This window comes from Photinus pyralis, unplaced genomic scaffold (assembly GCF_008802855.1).
Source record: "Photinus pyralis isolate 1611_PpyrPB1 unplaced genomic scaffold, Ppyr1.3 Ppyr1.4_LG8, whole genome shotgun sequence".
Lineage (NCBI taxonomy): Eukaryota > Metazoa > Arthropoda > Insecta > Coleoptera > Lampyridae > Photinus > Photinus pyralis.
Genome location: NW_022170819.1, coordinates 14,223,291 through 14,244,412, shown reverse-complemented (window position 1 = coordinate 14,244,412; position 21,122 = coordinate 14,223,291). Strand labels below are relative to the sequence as shown.

Below are 21,122 nucleotides of genomic sequence, written 5' to 3'. Positions count from 1 at the left end.
AACTTACTTGTAGTCTCCTAGAGGAAATAAGCAAATTCAAAAACTTCTTAGTAGCGAAGCGCCAAACTTAAAACGCGTCTAGATGCCGGGTGTTCGGCAAAGCTTATACGGTGTGGTGCTAAATTTGGGTATGGGCCTTCGGGGCGGAAAACGGGTACTCCCAGGCAATTCGCTTTTTTTCTAGCACTTTCGAAGCTTCGTTTACACCCCTCTCCCCAATCCCCGGTGCTACGCTCTCCCCAGTATGGAATACCCCCTAGTATGCACGGTGGTTTAATTGCCATTTAAAAAAAAACAGCACTGCCCTCTGAGCAAATTCTCTTCTTCCTCTAGCACTGTTATGGGAACCTTTGGGAAAAGGTAATCTAATCTTCGTATACTTGGGGGGGGGGTTACATACCTCCCAGACCCCCGGTACAGCGTTCTCTGCCGTATTTCTTATTAGGTAACCTTCCCAAAACCTATTCATTACGAGTTCTGAGGGTGAGGCGTTTTATGGGGAAGAGCGTAGGGAGTATGGAATATCTCCAGTATATAAAATGGTTTAATTGTCAGTTTTAAAAAAGCCACAGCAGTCTGGTAATCCTACCAAAAACGTGTTTTGAGTTCTGAAGGCTCAACGTTTTCTAGGGGAGAGTGTAGCTCGGGGGGGGGGGGGGTTCATTGCCGTTTTGTAAAATGATCTAGTAGGCCCTGGTTTTTGTTTAGTTTTTATTAGTTTTGACCGGTCGCATTTGAATTCTTGTGTTGGCATATGTTTATGAACCAATGGTATAATGTACGGTGGAACTATAACACCTTGTAGATCAGTAACAATGTGTTTGTGGATCTGTGTATATATGATCTTTAGTCTTAAGCCGGATTTATAGTTCCGTAGCCGTAAGAACGTAAGAACGGAACCGTAAAATCTTACGTTAACGAAAATTATACGATTTATAGTTACCGTAGTGGTAAGAGATGAGCTTGCGCATTAGTGCGAAACGAGATCTGTCATTGTATGTCATCTATCAGTAAGAGTAACGTGCATTTCAAAATAATAATAACCAACAAAGTGTCAATATTTATTGTAAATAAAGGAAACGAACGTCAGGATAAACTCAACTGTTTGAATTATCCGAGTACTGCCAACGACAAACGCGTTAGCACGATTTACCGTAAGAAATAAGATTTGGGCATTTCCTACGTACCGTAACCGTTCTAACGCAACGTTAACGCGAACTATAAATGTTCACACGCAACAAGTAGGGTTTAATTCCAAACGTTACGGTACGGCGTTGCGGGTACGGAACTATAAATTCAGCTTTAAATTAAGCCAGAAAATTAGCCCGTTTTACATCATATTTAGGAACACCCTGTGCAGTACATAAAACTTCTTAGTTTTATTCCCTTCTCGATTGTGTCTCACGTCCCAACACACAGTATAACACAACGCTCAACGTAGGAGTCCTATTCGTACCGCGCAGTCCGAGCTAACTGCTAACGAAATTTGAGTGTGCTGCAAAACGTCCGTTAGTTTGGCCTGAAACTGCTTCGCTACAGTGCCTTTATAGAGACTGGCGACAATATACTCGTAGATTCCAAAACGTCTCGTATTTTGTCGATTTGACCTCTGAATCAAAAGTTATATAATAGGAGCCGCCAAATTACATTGAAAATTTAAATTAGAAGTAGGCAACACACAATACACGTATGACGTGTTGCGTACACTACATATAGCCTCAGTGCAATATGACCGAATATTTCCCTCATATGTCATAAATGCCATATGAGGTGTGCAATTATCGCTCAATTACAGCGATAATTGCACTGTAGAAAGCGAAAGAGCCCTGCGATAATTGCACTGTCCATATCCATGGCAACTGGCAACTCCTTTGGACAATTTCACAATACACCGACAATTTATAAGTAGGTAACGTCAGTTTGACAAGTAATGCTTGTTCGGGAAATATTCCCCTAAATTACACTCGTGCATCAAAATAAACCTGACTATTCAATTCATCTAACATTTGTCACATTTCAACCAGTGAAATGTCTCGATTTCAAATTGCTGCGCCAATGGGAACGAATTATAGTGATAATTGCACGTGTGGTATTTCAGCGATAATTTCACGTGTGGTATTTCAGCGACAATTCAATGCGATTATTCAATGACATTTGTCAAACTTCCACCAGTGAAATGACGCGAAATTTTGTCGTATTAACCGGAACATTCTTCTTAGTTTGTTAATCAATTTCGACAACCGACTTATCACCACATCTTTTAATTTAACCTCTCATAACGAATTAGCTTGGAGCACACAAGTTCGAATAGAATCAATAGCAAAATTAAAAGCAACTTCCATAATTTATTTTGACGTTTATTGTTGTCATGGAAATACATTCGCGTGGTTAATTATGCTTAATTTTTCTTTTGATTCATTGAATAGTCCTCCGAATACCATTCGTAGTCGAAGTATTTGTAGATTATTTTTGAGCTGCTGCTCCACTCATGCTAGTTACGCTTTTTAATACCACTCGCGCAAGCGTTCGTGGTATTAATCAGCGTAACTAGCATTCGTGACAGCACCTCAAAAATATTCGACAATACTTCGACTACTTATGGTATTATATATGAAAATTCAAAATCATCAAATACCAATACTTATTGTAGTGTAGGCAACACACAATACGCATATGACACACTTGATGTAACATGGCCGCCGATCTCAACAACCAATCAAAAATTAGACACTTTATTGCCGCCAGTGTCTATAAAGTTGTATTTTTCTCCAGAATTGCCAACTGTGGGTATAGGGTAAGTCAAAATAGCAGTGAGTGATTAGGGATCTTTACGATCAGTGTCCTAAGATAGCCTTTTAGGGTCCTTAAGGGCATTTAAGAGTCTTCAATAGTTTTTAAGAAACTAACTTTAAGAGCCCTTAAGTATTTGAAAGTCTTATAGTCTCTACAGCCTTCTGTGATCTTTAGAACCACGAATAGGTCTTTAAGAAGTCTTTAAGAATTTCATTTAGAGCATTTATTATCCTTCTCTAAGATCCTCTATGAGCGTTAATGGTTTTTAAAGTCAAGAGCTTTTAAGAGGCACCACCAAAGTCTAAGGGCTTCCAAAAGTGTGGTCAAGGGTTTTAGAGTCGTTAAAATCCAGACCCCGAGAGATGCGCCTTGAAGAGCCCCTAAGAGTCCTTTAAAATTAGTAGAATAGAAACTTTTATGATTATTTAAATATTGCAAATAGTTTCAAGGAACTTCCAAGAGTACCAAAGAGTTCCCAAGGAACACTCCGTAAACTCTTAAGATCCTTTAAGAATTAAGCGTACCCTTAAATCGTTTCAAAAACATTTAAGTGTCCTGAAGGGCTGAGTATTTAAATATATGTGATCCATTTTTGCGAATATTTTGTAGTTCCTAAAACATTCAATCTTTAAGGATTGCAAGTCCGGAACTTCTTTGAGTCCTTTACAGTCTCTAAAACCCTTTAAGAGGTTTTAAGTACAGCATGCAGCCGAAATTGTCCCAAAAGTGAAAAGATAGTCCAGAGCCTTCTAACTTACAAGGCTTAAGGCATTAGATTGTGAATCGTTCTTCTAAGGTAAACAAAAAGAAGAAAAGGTTTTCGCTTTAAGGCGAGTAACTATCGCATTTTCCATGAATTTCAAAAAATGTCTCCATAAATGAGAAAGTTGTTATTGTGCAGAATTGTCTCAGGTGTTAGGGCAATACGGTACTGAATGCAAAAAGAACCAACGAAATATCTTGAGAACTGTAAGAGTAGTTAAGACCTCGAACGGACGCAGAAATCCTTTTACTATTATCTGCCTATTTATTACTGAACAAAGAATTTGAAAATTCGAAACCGTTCGCCAGCTATTATGTGCACAGACGGACGGTCGCACGGACAGAAAGTCCAAAATCATTGGGTCGCTGGTTATAACCCTTGTTTTTATCGCATTTTCCAACGAAGTGGGGTGCGCTATTGCAGCAAATTTCTCTGTTCGTCCGTCTGTCCGTCCGACTTTTGAAGTTACCAAGTTTTTTTCAAATTTTTCATCCAAAAAATTTAAAAACCTATAGCACCTTCGCTGAGACGACGTCGAAATAGTTCACTTCGAACAACGTGTTAAAAAAAACCCACGAAAAATCCTTAAAACTGAAAACTAAGTATTTGGAACAAAAAATTTCAAAAAAACTACCAAGAAGGCCATTTGCATCACTTTTCCGCTGTGACAACGTCAAAATGCATTACTTATAGGTCTAACACGTTACTATAGTGGTTTTTTTATGAGAGGAACGGCAAAAAATCTATTCCCTCGATTTAAAAAAAATTGTTTGGGATAGAAAATTTGAAAAAAAACTATTTGTGTCAGACTTTTGCAAAGGGAACGTCGAAACATCACTTGGATTCTCAATGCGTTTTTTTTGTTTGAAGAATCTTTTCCTTAATTTTCAAAAACATTTTTAGGAAAGAATATGTTTAAAAAAACTGTCACAAGGGTTATTTATTTCTCATTTTCGGTGAAACAATGTCGAAACACATCGCTTTGATGCCTAATACGTGACTGCAATGTGTTTTTTACGTTAGAAAAACGTTTAACAATCTATTACGTTAATTTAAAGAAATAGTAATGTTTTTTTTGTGTTTGCGACCAAGGACTCATTGTCTTGATTATCAAAAAAAATCGTAGTATAGACAATTTCAAAAAATTCTCAAAAACGCTGTTTATGTCGCTTTTCGAAACTGAAAACCGTCATACCTAAGAATTTGTTCTTTGTATTAGAAAAAAAGGACCAAAATTTCTAAATTGCGTTTCTCATTCTTCACACGTAAAAGCTCATTACAGTCACGTATTATGCACTGAAGTGATGTTATGACCTTATCTCAGCGTTACCATAAATACTCTTTTCGACTGTTTTTCAAAATTTTTTTCTTCAAAAATTTCTTGATAATCAAAGTTAATAGATCTTTCCGTTGCTTTTCCAACGCGAAAGAGTAGACTAAGATCGAAATGACGGTTTTCAGTTCCAAAATGTGACATAAATAGCCTCTTTGAACGTTTTTTTGAAATGTTCTGTACTAAAATTTTTTTTAAATTAAAGAAATTAAACATCGAAGTGGTGTGTTTCGCCTTTGCAAAAGTCACTCCTAAACATTTTTTATAGTAAAAAAAATACACTATACCCACGTATTAATTGGACCTTGTCTCAGCGGAAAGGTGACGTAAACTGTCTCTTTATAGTTTTTTGAAATATTTGTTTCAAACATTTTTGATAATCAAAGCTAACGATTTTTTCGTGGTTTTTTTAACACAAATACACATGCAACGAAAGTGATCTATTTCGACGTGGTCTCGGCGAAAGTGCGACATAAATGGCCTCCTTGATAGATTTTTGAAAATTTCAAGAATGAAAAATTTAAAAAAACTGGGATTGCATTTTGACCTAAATTTGGCGGATTTTTTCTAAATTTAGCTAACAAAGCAAGGTCCATCGGTGTTTCCGGCAGTGTAGATGGGGTGGGTTTGCAGCGCGAAATTATTGGTCCTGATTTCGCACCCCCACGCCATCTACCGCACAAAAGACACTGTTGTAAAATGATTGCTGGCATTTTCCATACACAAATAAATAACACATATTTGCCTTAACCTTGATATTGTTAACAATTGCAACATAATGGCTATTTTCGTTTTGTGTGTCTGCGCCTCAAGGAGAGGGGTATCTGGTCGATGTTTGCAAAGACGGATTGTTTTAAGAGAACTTGATGCTATCTTAGGTTGTACAAATATTTTGTGAATATTACGTTAGGTACAATTAATAACAAATTATCGTCGACCCTTATCTACACTTCCAATTATAAAACTGAATCATAAATGATTATCATTTTCTCCTTCCACATTATTTTATCTAGAATTTGTAATTTGTCAGTCATTAAACGCATCCTTTGTTAGTAGGTCTTTGGCGATCTACGTCATTTTCACAATTTTTCTTTGTTGTAACTTTTATTACTCACGGTACTTTCGTAAAATGTAATCTGGCGTGTTTTCCCAGTTTGTTGTGACCGCTTGTGCAGTGCGATTAAAAGATCTAACGGGCTCGCGATGGAAATTGCTTTATTGTCAAATTATGAAGTAAGTTTTTAAGTGGGACTTCTTATGTCACAAGATAAGATACGTCGTATCCATTACCCTCGCAACTTTTGACGTGGTTACCGGCACAGTTTTTGACGGCGTTTTTTTTTCGTTCTAGGGCAGTAACGGAGGAGGCACAAGGGCGCCGTTTCCGGGCGGCGTGAAGCCTCCTATGGCCACGCAACACCAGACCAGCTTCCGCGGTCAGTGGAACAGCCATCCAGGAGGAGGCGGTTCCTACTACCAGCGTTATCCGACCCAGGCGCAGGTCAATTCCTACAACCCTAGTTCGAACACTACCTCCGCCACGTATACCCCTAGTAATTCGGTAAGTATATCGATGACTCACTTGGATATTGAGAAAAACCGGTCACTTATGGGAATTTGAATCACTCCAGCTCCACAGGCGATAAGCGTGATTCATTTTGTTTATTTGAACCTTTTTGTATTATGAAATCGAGTGAGTAGTGCTTTTCTTTGTGACAGCTTTAGGGAAAATCGACTACGTGATCTTGTGTGCAGGTGCTCGTCTGAAACGAACAATGGGACACGATCCTTAAACGTGCATATGAGATGTGGACTTTGTACCACACTTCAAATCATTTTGCGCATTTGCTACGGGATATCTGGCAGGTCGAGCACTTTTTAAGTTTAGCAACCCCCTCGAACAAGTTTACGTTTCACTGATCAAAGAAGTTTTTCATTCCTCACTGGTAACATCGATCGAAAGATGAAAATAGTAATTCCGCACGAAGCGAAAGATAACACAGAAATTCACACTTATCTGATCGGATCACGGCTCCAAAGGCCACATGGCCCGACTAGACAGGCGAGGTACTCATTCTTCAGATGATCCTACTTGCAGTGAATGAGTGTACTGTTTTGGACAGTGAGACCGCATAATTTTTATATGCGGCTACCAATTTGTGTATCCAGGGTGATAATCAAATTTTTGATTTATGGCTCGGTTTCTTTGGAAAAAGAACCAAATGCATGGTTTTGGCGACGAGGAGCCAACCATTTATGTTTGATCATGTGGGGACGGATTTTTTGTAAATGAGCAGATAATCACTGGTTCTACCCTATATGGTATTCTTTCAATGAAACGAATTTATTTCTATCGCCCTCCTCCTTGGCTGAGTGTCGGAGAAGGGTACCTACTCACAAAAAGAAAATGGAAGGTCTGGACGAGAGGTATTTATTAGTGTGGTCAAACTTTAATGCGAATATCTGAAGAATGAGGTGTCGGAAGATACTCCCAAAGAGAAAATGGAACCTCTGGATGAGGGATACCTAAATATATCAACAACGGAGCGTGAGGAAGTCCCGTCCAGCCCCACTTTTTTTGGTTTTGAGCAAATTTACGGAACATTTTCCGAAGAACTATATTTCTTCCAATTAAATAGCGTTATATTACTGTGGGCCCGTTCGAGCGAACAAACGGACGTACAAATTCAATAGGGTTCTTACTTGGAACAAGAGGGAGCTGTATATTGTGTCGTAAATTAAATTAATTGATTTATTTAAAATTAATTAATAATGAATTTATAACAGTCCTTAAATGAATTGATTTATAAGAGATAATTATTAACATTATCACATACGAGCACAACTTCACTAATAATCTCTTCGGCATCGATGTTCAAACTTCTATTAAGCACGACTTCATTTTTTTAAATAGCAAACGGATCATGGACATTCTCGAGAATTCCCAATACGAAGATTTATTCTGCGCACTGGTGGACGAACTGACAACCGCACGATTTAAAGAAGATTTATATGAACTTTTGCGTAGATGACTTTTTGACATACGGTCAATAGGGTACCTAAAACCTTCCGGTCGGGAAAACGAACCGACAAATCCAAGAGGGTTGTTACTTGACCCGCAAACGAATTACCAAGCTTCAATACCCTAAGACCTTTCTTTCAAAAGTTATCGTACGCACAAACTGACGGACGTACTACCATACGATTTCCGAAATAACGTCGGGTTTTTAAAAAAGCATGGCAAGAGAAGATTGCAGACAGATATCAGTTTTCAGGAGTACACTCGTACTATTTTTAGATGGCATGCTTTTGACAACTTTGAAAGACTCAAAAGCGACAGAAAAATCCCTCAAAGGTTCCGAATACCTTTAAAGTCTTGTAAAGGCTTTTGAAAACTATTGGAGACACTTGAAAAGATTCTTAAAAACTCTTAAACTGCTTTTACTATTAAGACCCCTAAAGGCTTTTGAGAATGGGGGTTTACAGTATAGTTGAATTCCGCAGTTCTAATTTAATAAGCGTGTACCTGAAACCATAAAACATTTTTTTGGACAGTAAAAGTTTATTTAAAAATAGAGGCTGATTAGCAAAAAAATAATGAACATGTGCGGTTTTAAAGGTTTATTCAAAACGATATGATTGTGGCGGGCATTCTGTGACGCTAAGCCCGACCAATCAGCTCCTAGAACCATTCAGATGAACCATTCAAATGACAGAACGACTTGGCAATAATGCAGGAGAATGGCATTTATAACTTGCGTCATCTGTCACAGGCACTTGTCACTTTCGTGCTAGATGCAGTTAAACATCCCTCTCAAAACGTCAAATGTGACAAACGTCAGACCCTCGCGTAAGGTTGCCAGCTCACTTCTACGTGATTGGTTGTAGGTTTGTGACGTATTTAGTCTGAAGCGTTTCAAATTCGGACTAAAAACACAGCTTTTCAATAATTTATTTTGGGTTTAGTTTACTCGCAAATAAAAATTGAGGACACACGGGTCTTTTTATTTTTAATGTACTTTGTGGATCAGAAATAAAAAATGAAGGCGGGATGAGCCCATTACTAAAAACCTTTACATACTTTTGGAAGCTTTTGGAGTTCCATAAAACTTCGTTAACGGCTCAGTTTTCAAAGACTTACCAAAACTCTTCAAGCCCGAACGAGGTACGAGGTATTCATCTTCACGAACAATAAGCTATTTATATCAAACTAACAACGGAACCAACGAAACTTGGGAGTCTGGCATCTATTTTACACCAATAGCAAAGCAGCATTTGTTTCTAAGGCAATTTTCGTCTCGGCAAACACGAACCGCTACGTTTTTGAGGTTCGTTGCTAAGGTAACTAGCCACGTGATTCAGATACATACGTTTATCGTTAACATCTAACTTTTGGCCTACAATGCGTATGAAACAGTATGCACGTAATTTTATTCGTATGCAAAGAACGTAGTAGGGTTATCGACTCCTTCTTTGTTGGGCGGTTTTAAACCCTGTCCGCGCTCTGAAATCCCTCTTTGCCGGGGGTATTCAAGCTGCCTCCCCTCCCCTGTGTTATATTCTCCTCAGTACTTCTTAGAAAGGAATGTGGTCATTGTTATGTGGAAGTATGGGAGGGGGGGGGGGGCTGGGACTCCTGGGGGTTACAGGGAAAGCCCCCCCCCCCGTGCTACTGTTCTCTGCAGAGAAGAGAATCTGATAATTATTTTATGGAATAGAGTGTTACTGGGGGGGATAGAAATCCATCCACACCCCCCCCCCCCCCCCGTTTTCTACAGTTCTTCTTAGGGAAAAGAATCTGATACCTTTAGTGGTTCAGGAGACCTTTGAAAACGTATGAAAACCCTTTATCGCGCTTTCAGATTTAAAAAAGACTCGCTTCTTAGAGACAGAAAAGAATCTTAAGGACTCGGAAAGCTTTTGGAAATCGCTTGAACACTGGCAGCTCTTGGAGACTGTGCACGAGGCTTTTGTATTCAGATTCTTAAAAACTCTCAAAGGCTCACAGAAACTCTTCAAGGCTCGGTTTCTAGAGAAGGGAAGGAATCTTAACGACTACAATAGTTTATGGAAGACTTTTGTTAACTCTGTGAGCTATTAGGGACCTTTAAACGTACAGCTTAAAAGCGGATAAAGCACGTAACGCCTTTGAAGAGGTCATAAGGGTTTTTAAAGGCATCTTAGATATTAAGGTCAAAGCTGGAAAAGCAAACGATTATTTCCGAAGAAAACTGAATGGACAGCAAAATGAAATCGACAAAAAAAAGCACCAGTGGCGTGGGCACAAGCTATAATGAGCTGAAGCTGAAGTTCCTACACACTACAACGCAGCTCTTACTGTATGGCAAGACGCTTTTTGGCAACAATGAAGTGAAAGTACCAACCTTCAGCAGTTTCAACAGGAGCAATGAATGTGGATATTATTACAGGAACCAATGAAGATCTGGTAACCAGGTCTCAGAACCAGCATGCTTAGATTGACTCGAGACTTTAAGAAGGGGGCAGTGTAACGTACATGAAACGAGCATTTCTGTAGTTTGTAATGTTTTTGAGTATTTTGGAATATAAAAATAAAAACCGTGCCGAGATTTACACCGCAACAATGAGTTTTCATGGTGCAACAAATAAATTAAAATAAATTATTGGCGCGCGTTGTTAATTAACGAGTTATTTAAATTAATACTGGACTTTTGTTATTAATTATTTATAAGTGTTACTATAAGTTGTGTAAGCAATTATGAAATCAGAAAATTTTATTGATGCTTCTTGATTATTGAAATTCGGTGTGTTTTACCTTCTGTTTGCATTTTGAACTCGTCTGTCGGGCCTTTCAGACTTTTTCCAGTCGGGTGAAGCAGCACGGCGATAATTACACGCAACGGGTGGAGCAGTAGAAAGAGAAAGAATTAGGCTTCATACTCGGCTTCATATTAGTAATAAGAATTATGAGTAATGCTGATTTTATTTGAAGTTTTTCTGTTTCAGTACGGTAACCATAGAGTGCCAACCGCCCCTTCTCCCAGTAACACAAGTAGCTCCAGTAGTCACACAGGTAGCCAAACCGGCGCTGTCTCTACCTCTCTCAGCAACAACATGCCGTCACAAACCCAAAACTCACAGTCACAGTCCAACTCACACTCAAATTCAAACTCACATTCGAGTTCACAATCGTCGAGTGGGGAGCAACTATCTAAGACCAACCTTTACATTCGGGGATTGAATCCTTCTACGACCGACAAAGATCTAGTAGGGCTCTGCTCACAGTAAGTATACATAGCGATTTTTAACGTCAACTTTCGCTCGCCGAGACGCACTCGTTTATTCTTGTGACAATGTTCTTCTTACAGGTATGGAACTATAATTTCAACCAAAGCCATTTTAGATAAGAATACTAATAAATGTAAAGGTAGGTTACAGTGTAGAGCATGTAAGAATTGGTAATTTCACTCCCAAGCGTCACCAGCATGTGAAATTAGGAATTCTGTTATACAGGGTGTTTCCAAAGCGTTTGGCCAATCAAACCTAATAGTGCAATTTGCTTATGGCAGGATTTGTACATACTAATATCCACAATATCTTCACTGCAAGAGGGTGCCATGGCGAAGCCAATTCAATGCATGTACCTACCAGTTTACTGTGACCAAATACGTCAATTATGTAGTGGCAACCCTGTGCAAAATCTTGTCACGCTGCAACATGTTTTTATTTCAAATAATTTGAGGGTTTCATTATGTAGCTCCGAAATTTCTTTCTAGAACAAATACTGCGGTAGTGTGTCCCGTTTTTTTTGGGGTGTCCAAACAGCACAGTGTTTATTTAATAAAGAGAGGTGTACGAAATGTGAAACAATATCGTGATCGTAAAAACGGAACAGAAAGTTTGGTCTCACTGTGACATACTTCCGCTACTGGAGTCATAGTGTTTTCTTACGGAAATCAGAATCGGGCGCACTTCATTCAAACCCTTTAGGAATAATAAACATTTGAATGTGTGCATGTTTTTGGTACAGTATAGAGGGAATTTTCCAATTTTGTGCAACTCATTTTCTCATAGATGATGGTTGTACAGGATGGTCCAAATTCGTTCCTCACCATTGAGTCGGTAACTGTGAGAGTACAATGTAGGTTAAACGGGGGCAAAGTTTTTGAAGTTCTTTGAAAATAACAAGATATCACCGAAATTTCACTAGCTTAAGCGATCAGAAGTGGATGGTTCACTTTAGCACCTTGTATGGGAACTTTTGTTTGAGAATTTGTGTCATTTGTTCCCACTAAATCTCTTTTGTGTTCATCCTCTTCGCTATTTCACTAATTCACTTTCCCTTTCTCTCCTTTCCTTAAATCTTATTGCCCTGCGACCCCACTCTATCCTTCTTCATTTTTATTTCCTCAGGTAATTTGGTGGCTTTGTGTTTAGTCCCAGTACCCATTTGTAGTACCTCCGCTCCATACATCAACACCCCTCTCACCATTGCGTCAAAAAGGTGTTTTCTTAATCTGGAAACATTTTTAAAATTCTTCTCTCTCTCTTACTCCCCACACCTGTCTCACCGCCACTGCAGTCTTTTTTCTTAATTCCCTTATTTGTGCGCCCCATTATTAAGTATTTAAATTCTCTTATTTGCTCTACCATTTCCTCCTTCCTCTTTCATTCTATCGCCCATTTGCTACCTCCCCCCTTCCCAAACGCACCTTTCCGCCCTTTTTTTCCAATTCTTTCTCCACCATCCTGTGTAGTACATATAAGCAGTGGATTATTCCCCTCGCTTTTCTAAAGCCAATTTGCGTTTCCTCCAACATCCTCTTATCTTCCATTTCTCTTTCAAATCTTGCATTCAGTACCGTTGCGTAGATTCAATACGCCATCGTTATTATCGAGATTCTCCTATAATCTTCCAGAACGACCTTGTCCCCTCTTGTGTAAATCGACACTACTATCCAGTCCTTCCATTTTTCCGGTAGTCCTCCTTCTTTTCATATCTTGTTTATTAATAGCTTCTTAATACTACTTGATATCTCGTCCTCTTCACCTCCTCTCTTTTACCCCACACCCTTTCTCCTGTTTCTCTTGTAGTTCCTTCATAAAGTGCTACTTCCCGTCCTTTATTTGTATTTCTCTTCCACTAAAAGTGTTTTTCCTTTTTTCTCTGTTTATCATCTTCCAAAAGTTCTCTCTGCTTTTATTTTCCTGATTTGTTCTTCATATTCTTTCTGTTTCTCTCTTCAGTACACTTTCTGTCTCACCACCCCTTTCTTTTATCTCTCCCTTCCTCTTCCTTTACCTGTTTTCATGTTAATGCCTTTTTATACTCTCCTTCATGTTTTACTTGCTCCTCTAGTCTTTTGTCCATATTTGTATCTCTCTTCATCTTTGAATCTTTCCATTTCTTGCTCACGATTGGTGATCCTATTCTGTCCTTGTTTCTACTTTAATCAATTACTGACCTCCCTCTCCCTCTCATGTACCTATATGTATTATGGTCCATCCCTATCTCCTCCATCTCTAACCTCTCTTTTCTGTTAATTCCAGTAACAACTCCTCTTGACTTTCTATATTGTCTTCCTCTTCCCATCTCCATCCAATCTCCCCCATTATTATTATCCTCTACCTTTCCCTTTCATCTATCGTATTTTCTAATTTACTTTCTTTACTCTTTCATTCCTTTTCTATTATATATCGCTGTCAATCTCCTCCACTTTCACTCGTCTTTCATGTAGCTTTCTTTCTCTTTCGTTTAATTCCCTCATTTCCTTATATCTTTTTTTGCTTTTGTTAAAATTTCTCCTTTCTCTCCTCTCTTTATGTTTTGCCTCTTGGCGAACTGGTTTTTCTATCTATGATTCCCCCACCACATCATATCCTCTTACAAACTTCTTTAACTTTCCTTGCCTCTTTTAACTTCCCTCTTCTTTTCCCATGTTAGTTCCGCGACTATTACTTTATTTCTCCCTACTTCAAACTCGCCTCTACTTGTAGTTTTTCTTTTAGCCATTCTTCCATTCACTGTTTCCTTTTTACCATCTCTACTCCCTTAATCTTTACATTGTTCTTTATCTGTCTTTCTTTTCTCATTTTCTTCTTCGAGTTTGTTCATCCGTTCTATAACTCTCTTTTTCCTTATCCCATTGCTCTTCATTTCCTTCCTTAATCCTCTCATTTTCTCTTGTCAATCTTCTATTTCATCTTTTCAATTTGCCTAGTTAGCTGCCCTTCTTATTGCCTCCTTAACATCCTCCATTTATTTTTCCGAAAAAAATCATTTAGGTTCGCCTCGTCTGCTCAGCGGTCCTTATTTTCTGAAAATACACATTGCTATAGCTGCGGTATGTCGAGTGCGACTAAATGTAACTGTCCTAAATGCATTGCGCAATTTTTGGGCCTTCTAGCCGAGGGTATCTCAAGTTTTTAGTTATTCTCGGAATCTCTTTCTCTAGTTTACATGAACAGCAACGTTCCTTCCAACTTTCGTACTTTCACATTTCCATTTACAGATATGTCAAGGGTATAATAGATTCAGGGAATACAACAAATGGACATGAACAAATTTTGAATGTCTTAAGCTTATTGTTAGCTAGTTATCATCCCGTAAATTGCTCAACGGAGAGTCATGCCAAATTTTAGAAATGAAGTGTCTCCTCCATTAATATTAAGAACTGACTTTTGAATGTCACTAAACTTTGTCTCTGATTTTGAAACCGGTTACTAGTACTTGACTAACACTCCGGAATTGAACGTCCTTGCTTCTGTTTATCTGCAACCCTTCTGGACTTCTTTTCCCAGTTACTGTGAAAGATGCTTAGCCTCTTCCATCCAATTCCTTCTTAGATTAAGAGAGTAGAGACGCTATATTTGTACGGTAGCTATGAACTTCTCAATAAAAAAGCCCACTGCTGTGTGCAATGGTAAGTGGTCACTACACCACCCGCAATGTAGAATTTTAGAATGTTACCATTTTTGGTGGCCTTGATCAATTTCTGAAAATTCCAAAGAATTTATTGCACAACTTTTGATTAACACCTGAAATAAAACTTGGGCACAAATAGGAAAATTTGACATGAAAACTCTATCTGGGTCGCACACTGGATTCGAATAAACACACAATTAACTGATTGAAAATGGTAAACATTTATTTCGCTACAGAACGAAACAAAATTAAAACAAAATCCTTGCAGTAAAGAAAAGCTTACCCCGAACGCAGGCGGTTGACAATTAAAATAAGACATTTTAAAATTCAGTTTTTTTCTTAATCCAAATAATCCGGTCGTAAATGATTTGCGATACTAGGCGAACTAAACTCTCACAAACATTGACAGCTTCTGAACTTGACTTTGCTTTATAACACACAATTAGATGACTCAAAACTGGCTTAATGAATAAAATGAACAAATTTTCGGTGGCAGTTAAGACGGTAGAAACGTTTAATGAGAGAGAACCTTAACAAATGACTTCGCTATACTACACTGCTTCCTTTTTCAACTCGACAAAACTTTTTCCGCTTGTCCGATATGTCTTCAAAAAAACAAATAGGGCTGACTGCCCGCAATTTAGCGTAAACAGATGCACACGCTTTTTTACCGTCCCGAAAACTAGCAGCAGCAGCCTCATTTACTCGTCTCCAGTATTTAAGAAAGCACTACTTCCACCATCAAGTAAACTCCTCCTTTAAAAAAATTTCAAACAACTCTCCAATCAACGACGGAACACGCCAAACATCCCCACCTCTACAACACGAAACGCGCAATTCTTCGAAACACCTTATCTCTTTACAGGCTGACAGAAGTCCTCCTCTGTTCAGCTAATGTCCTGGAGCTGCCGTGCAACGGCACATGTGTAACCATTATGTTCTCATAATATACATTGCTATAGCTGTGGTAATTCGTGTGCGACTAAATGTAACTGTCCTAAGCGCATTGCGAGTCCGGGAAAAATTTTTTGGGCCTTCTATCCCAGGATATCTCACAAGTTTTTAGTTAATCTCTGAAATCCCTTACCATCTTGTATTATTATTTGAACAATTTATATTTATTTCCACAACATAACAATGTCGCCCGTCGTGAATATATGCGTCCAGGGACAAATAACGTGCGAGTTTCACGTTCATTTCCGCACTGATGCACTATTAGTCCCATGGTATTGGTCAGACTTTTGTCGACGCCCCTTAGGTTGATTTAATAATAAGTTAATCCTGTTGCAAGAGCACCAAGTAAATCGATTACGTTTGTTTTCAGGTTACGGATTTGTAGACTTTGAATCTCCGGCAGCAGCGGAGGGTGCTGTAAAGGCTCTAGTAGCCAAGAACATCCAGGCACAGATGGCCAAAGTGGGTATCCGGTTTACCCGTAGACAGCACACTGTACGTTTGCATGCAAGTAAAACCTAGCTTTACTTAACTCCTTCCTCTGTCACTACTCAAAAAGATTTTGTAAATATTATTCACATTTAACAAAATATGTATATATCGACCTTGGAAGAATAGGTTTGGCTCGATTTCTTTGGTATGTATTAATTGCTTTTCAAATTTGGATTGGTAACTCGATACTTGCACTGCAAATATTTTTGGAAGTACTCGAATCTATCGACCGAAGCCGAACACATCAGAGGATCGAAACAGCGGCGACGTTATTGTACAGGGTGTATGCAAAAAGTGCAAGTTTTTAGTTACTAAATGATTTGAGTACTGGCAGAAGCATGTCATTTAAGTCTAAAGAAGACCGAGCTAAGTATTCTAGCATGATCTCTAGACTTGAATGTAATGTAGTATAGAGCATGTACATGTATAAAATGTATAAATTAAAGCGCTTCATCGCGAACTAAGATTTGGTAGCTTTTTAAGTAGCTTAGCATTGCTGTTCCGGTCCGGTGTGATCAAACACTTTCAATAATTCAAAGATACTTTGCTATCACACGTTAGTTGACAGAACAGCATCGCTACAATTAATCAATACATGCATATTACGATAAGGATCGTGTACAAATGTAAATTTTGCACAAAATGTGGGAGTAAGCGAATTAATCGTGCATAATGTAGTAGATCAAAGGCAGGCACTGTTGCATGTCGTCGCAAATTTGGTATTTGACGGATTAGTGGATGTAGATAACTTTCGAAAGTTGTTTAGTATCATTTTTGCATGGACAAGTAAATGCATGTAAGTAATAAAATTTCGAGTTATTAGTCGCGCACACTACAAAACTTGGATAAACCGTTTTAAGACAGGGTGTTTTGTTTCATATTCATTCTTATATTAAAATTGTGCGTGTATTAGACAAGACACCTTGGACCAAATTTTTATCTTCTCAACTCGATCGCCTTTCTGTTTTTGGACTAGTGATGTACGCATGTAATTATATGTACAGTGTGGTATTGCCATCGCCTCACTACAGTACTAATACTATTAACTTAGCTAGTTTACAAGAAAGTGATGCGCATCGTTAAAACAAAAGTGAAACGAATGTGTTTAAGTATCACTAACACTAACCATTCATCACTTATTTGTGTGCAATCAAACAGGTTTATAATTTTTATGTATTTGTGTACTAGGTGGCAGCACAGTTCTAAGACTCTCGTGAAGTTAGCAATACTGTAAAGTAGTGGCCAACTAACACATCCTAAATATTTAAAGCAGTACCTGCTCTTTCATAACTTGAGTTCTTATATGTTCAGAATACGAAAAGTACTACCTCCATGGCACCTTCTGTACCATGTAGCATTCTAGAAACCTTATATTTTCAAGTGCTTTCCAATACCTTGTAAGTGGTTTTAAACGTTTCCTAAGCAGCTCTGGAAGGGAAACGACGCTGACAGAGTGGAAACCATTCTCCCTCGAGTTATACAAGGGGCTCTGGAGAACGTTAGAATATTCTGGAAAGCCTTGAAAATCACTTGAAAGAATAATGGAACATTTTCCCAAGTAGCTTAGGAGGAACCCGCAGTCCGCAGGAGGTATTAGATGATGACCGTCCTATCTAGAACATTCCTCCGCCTTTCATATACTATTTACGCGCTTTCGAACTTTACAGGTCACCTCCAGGATGTTTCAAAGTCCTTTCCAAGGCTGTGTGAGACTCTCACAGACAATCTGAAGACTATCTAGAAGACTTTGAGAAGTTCTTAATTGCGCTAAAATGTTCCTTGTGGTAGGGAGAAGTACAGTGACTGTATAAAGACAAGTGCGGCCATAATGCTCCATGTCGGCCATGTTTTTTTTTAATTTATCATTGAACTGATTGGTTTAACCGAATTAGTGAATTTTGTTATGTTGGTTTCAAGGTTAATTTCCACCAATCCAGTGTATTTGGCCAAAACATGGCGGATGTCCTAACTACCAATAGAAAATAACAGTGTCTATAGAGTCACTGTAGGGAGAAGTAGGTACTGTGGAAAGCTATACCAAGTTCGTTCCAGGCCATTTTTGCGCCTTTCTGGATCTATTTAGGTCATTAAGGATTATATTTACATTCTGTCAGTTATGGGTTCTTTCACAGAAATTTTGAGGTTAAGTGGTAGAGCGGAGAAGAGCAGTCCCTTGTATTTGTGAACTGCTGCATCACCCAATAAAGCTATATTAATAATAAAAATAATAATAATTTCCACAACTTTCCATATCTTTTTTAGAGCGATTCGGACCAGTTTCCGATCTTCTATAAAATCTTTCAGTGATTTTTCTGATTCTTCACATCCTTTAGATTTATCAGATTCCTTGACTTTTTTGAATTTTTCCTATTATTTAGGATCACTCAAATTCTTTGGACTCTGTTTTTTTTCGCGGTTCTAAGAACGACGATGGTAAAATTCGAAAAAAAGATGGTTCAAAGAAAACCAGAATGCGTGGGTGCACCATCCTGTTGAAACCAACACTTTCCAACTTTTGTTTTTTTTGTGTGCTGTACAACGGTGTCTTATTGTAACACAGTATGTACTTTAGTAGGTGTAGGGACACTTTAGCCTGGTAAACTTTCGGAGGACCAAAGGAAAATATTTTGTCAGTTGACCCGGGCCAAATTTTGCAGGTTGATCCGGGGTGCTCGGTTATATTTCGGTAGTTGGCTCGGGCCGCGTGATCATGTTTGAGTTGTCGATCCGGGGTGAAGAATTATATTTCAGCAGTTGACCTGGTGTGCTCAGTGATATATTGGTAGATGACCCGAAGGTATTTCGGAGGGTGGTCCAGGAATATTTCTGTAATTGCCTCGGGGTACCCTTCATTTAGGATGCTGGACCATTTTGAATGCTGTGCTCTCCTATATCTAAGAAGTAAAGAATTAAATTGTCTAGTTTTAAAACAAAAAATTTGCAATAATAGGGGCCCGTGTAGAGTAACAAAGTCCTTGAAACAGGTAACTGAGCAACATGTAACAGTTACTAAAGAACCTGTTACCTGTACGGCCACTGCTACTCCTCACTGAGACCCCAGTCATCATTTCTACATAGTACAGTGATAGGAGAGGTAACAGGTACCAGCTAACAGGTACTTTATTAGCTGTTACGTAACCTTTTACCTGTTACCCAGTTTATCTGTTACCTGTTCCTCAGTTACCTGTTACCCATTCTAAGACCTGCATTAGCATTCAGGGGCTCCTATTATTGCAATTTTTTTGTTTTTCATTCACATTCTTTACTCCTTGGATTCAAAAGGAGAACAGCATCCAAGACGGCGGGTCTAGCATCCCAGATGGGTCCTTCATCCAAGATGACGGGTACCTCCGGTCAACTACCGAAAGATCCCTGAGCCAACCTCCAAAATACCCCCGGGTCATCGGCCGAATTACCCCGGACCAACTGCCGAAATATAGTACCCCGGGCCGGCTGCTGAAATATCACAGGACCAACTGCCAAAATAATTTCACCTTACACCTCGGGCCAATTGCCAATCTTTGACTTGGGTCAACTGCCGAAATACTCTCCCACGGTCCCCAAGCTAATGTGTCCCTCACCTACTTACTTTTTTACGGGGAACAAAATAAAGTTGATGATGGTCTCTTCGAAACGAAACGTTGCATTGAAAATCCCTCAACGGTGTCTTGTAGAACTCAAAAAGTGGCAATGAGAAAGTGTTTTTTATTTTTCACATCAGAAAAAAAAACGAAATCGGCAAATTTCGGTTATTCTGGCATATCTTCGGAAGTAATCGGAATTTTCTGGATTTCTTTAAAGCATCATAATAATAACTCTACAATGGCGCATCTTTTTCCTAACTAGACCTTCTTTGTATCTTCTATGGTTTCCGAGATTTCCACGATAGAGATCCTTATGTTGGACACTGTATATTGGGCAAATCTCTGGAAAAACCAAGGATATCTAAAAACAAGTTCATTTAAAGAATGTAGTAGTCAAAAGAAACCGAAATTTTGTCCATTTCACCTCCAGTTTCTCCATAGATTGGAAAATAAGAATCATTCTTTCACCTCTTTGGTTTGTTTTTAGATTTTTGGATTCTTCTATTTCTTGGGGTGCTTCAAATTTGTTCGTTTCTTTAAATGCTTGAAAGAAGAATCCAAAGAATCTTAAAAGGCTGTTAGGTTTGAGTTTCTTTGGGTTTTTTGGATTTTTCGTTTACATCAGATGTCTCACTCACCTATTAATTTTTGCTGATCTTTCAGGGGATCTTTACACAGATTTTTTCGAATTATGTAGATTTGATTTGATTTTTTTGATTCTGTTAATTTATTTTTTTTAATCTTGAAATTTTTTTAATTCACCTTCAATTTGAATTAATTTTATTCTGTAGATTTTTCAGATCCATAAGATGGTTCACATTCTCAAGATCTTTCGGATTTAAAATTTTTTTTAAACTTCTAATTTTTCAGGTTTTTATGGCCCTCGGCCGATTTTTCAAGTAAAAACTTGGTTGAAATTATCTGGATTCCTATTTCTATGTAGGATTGTTCAATTGTTTACCCGGTTCTTTTGTTCTTTTCGATTCTTCAGATCCATCACATTTTGAAATTTTTTCAATTTCTTCCTGTTTCCTTTTCTTAAATTCACCTATCAGATTTTTTAACTCTTTGATTTGGCGAATTCTTCGGAGCCTAGGGTTTTTCAGATTGTTCTATTTCTTCAGGTCTTTTGAATTCTTCAAATCTTTCCAATTCCAGAATTTTGTCAAATTTTTCGGGTACCTTTTTTAACACATTTTTTAAGAATTGGGAGTGAGGAACACATGTTATACCCTTTATGGTATTGTAATGAAAGGTCCCATCGAAATGAATTGGTTTATGCAAACTATAACTTTTCTG

General features: G+C 38.3%; 1 protein-coding gene across 9 annotated transcripts in view; it reads left to right on the top strand.

The window, feature by feature from the left end:
• Positions 1–21,122, top strand: part of LOC116177673 (protein alan shepard) — a 148,760-nt gene that overhangs the window by 116,046 nt on the left and 11,592 nt on the right. For 7 of the 9 annotated variants that reach the window (XM_031496708.1, XM_031496707.1, XM_031496711.1 and 4 more), the window contains 4 exons: positions 6,241–6,450; positions 10,875–11,152; positions 11,237–11,295; positions 16,118–16,242. In XM_031496708.1, coding sequence (XP_031352568.1) covers positions 6,241–6,450; positions 10,875–11,152; positions 11,237–11,295; positions 16,118–16,242 — 672 coding nt within the window. Of the gene's footprint in view, positions 1–5,927; positions 6,123–6,240; positions 6,451–10,874; positions 11,153–11,236; positions 11,296–16,117; positions 16,243–21,122 lie in introns of those variants that run through there. The other 2 variants (XM_031496706.1, XM_031496710.1) reach the window with 2 other exon arrangements.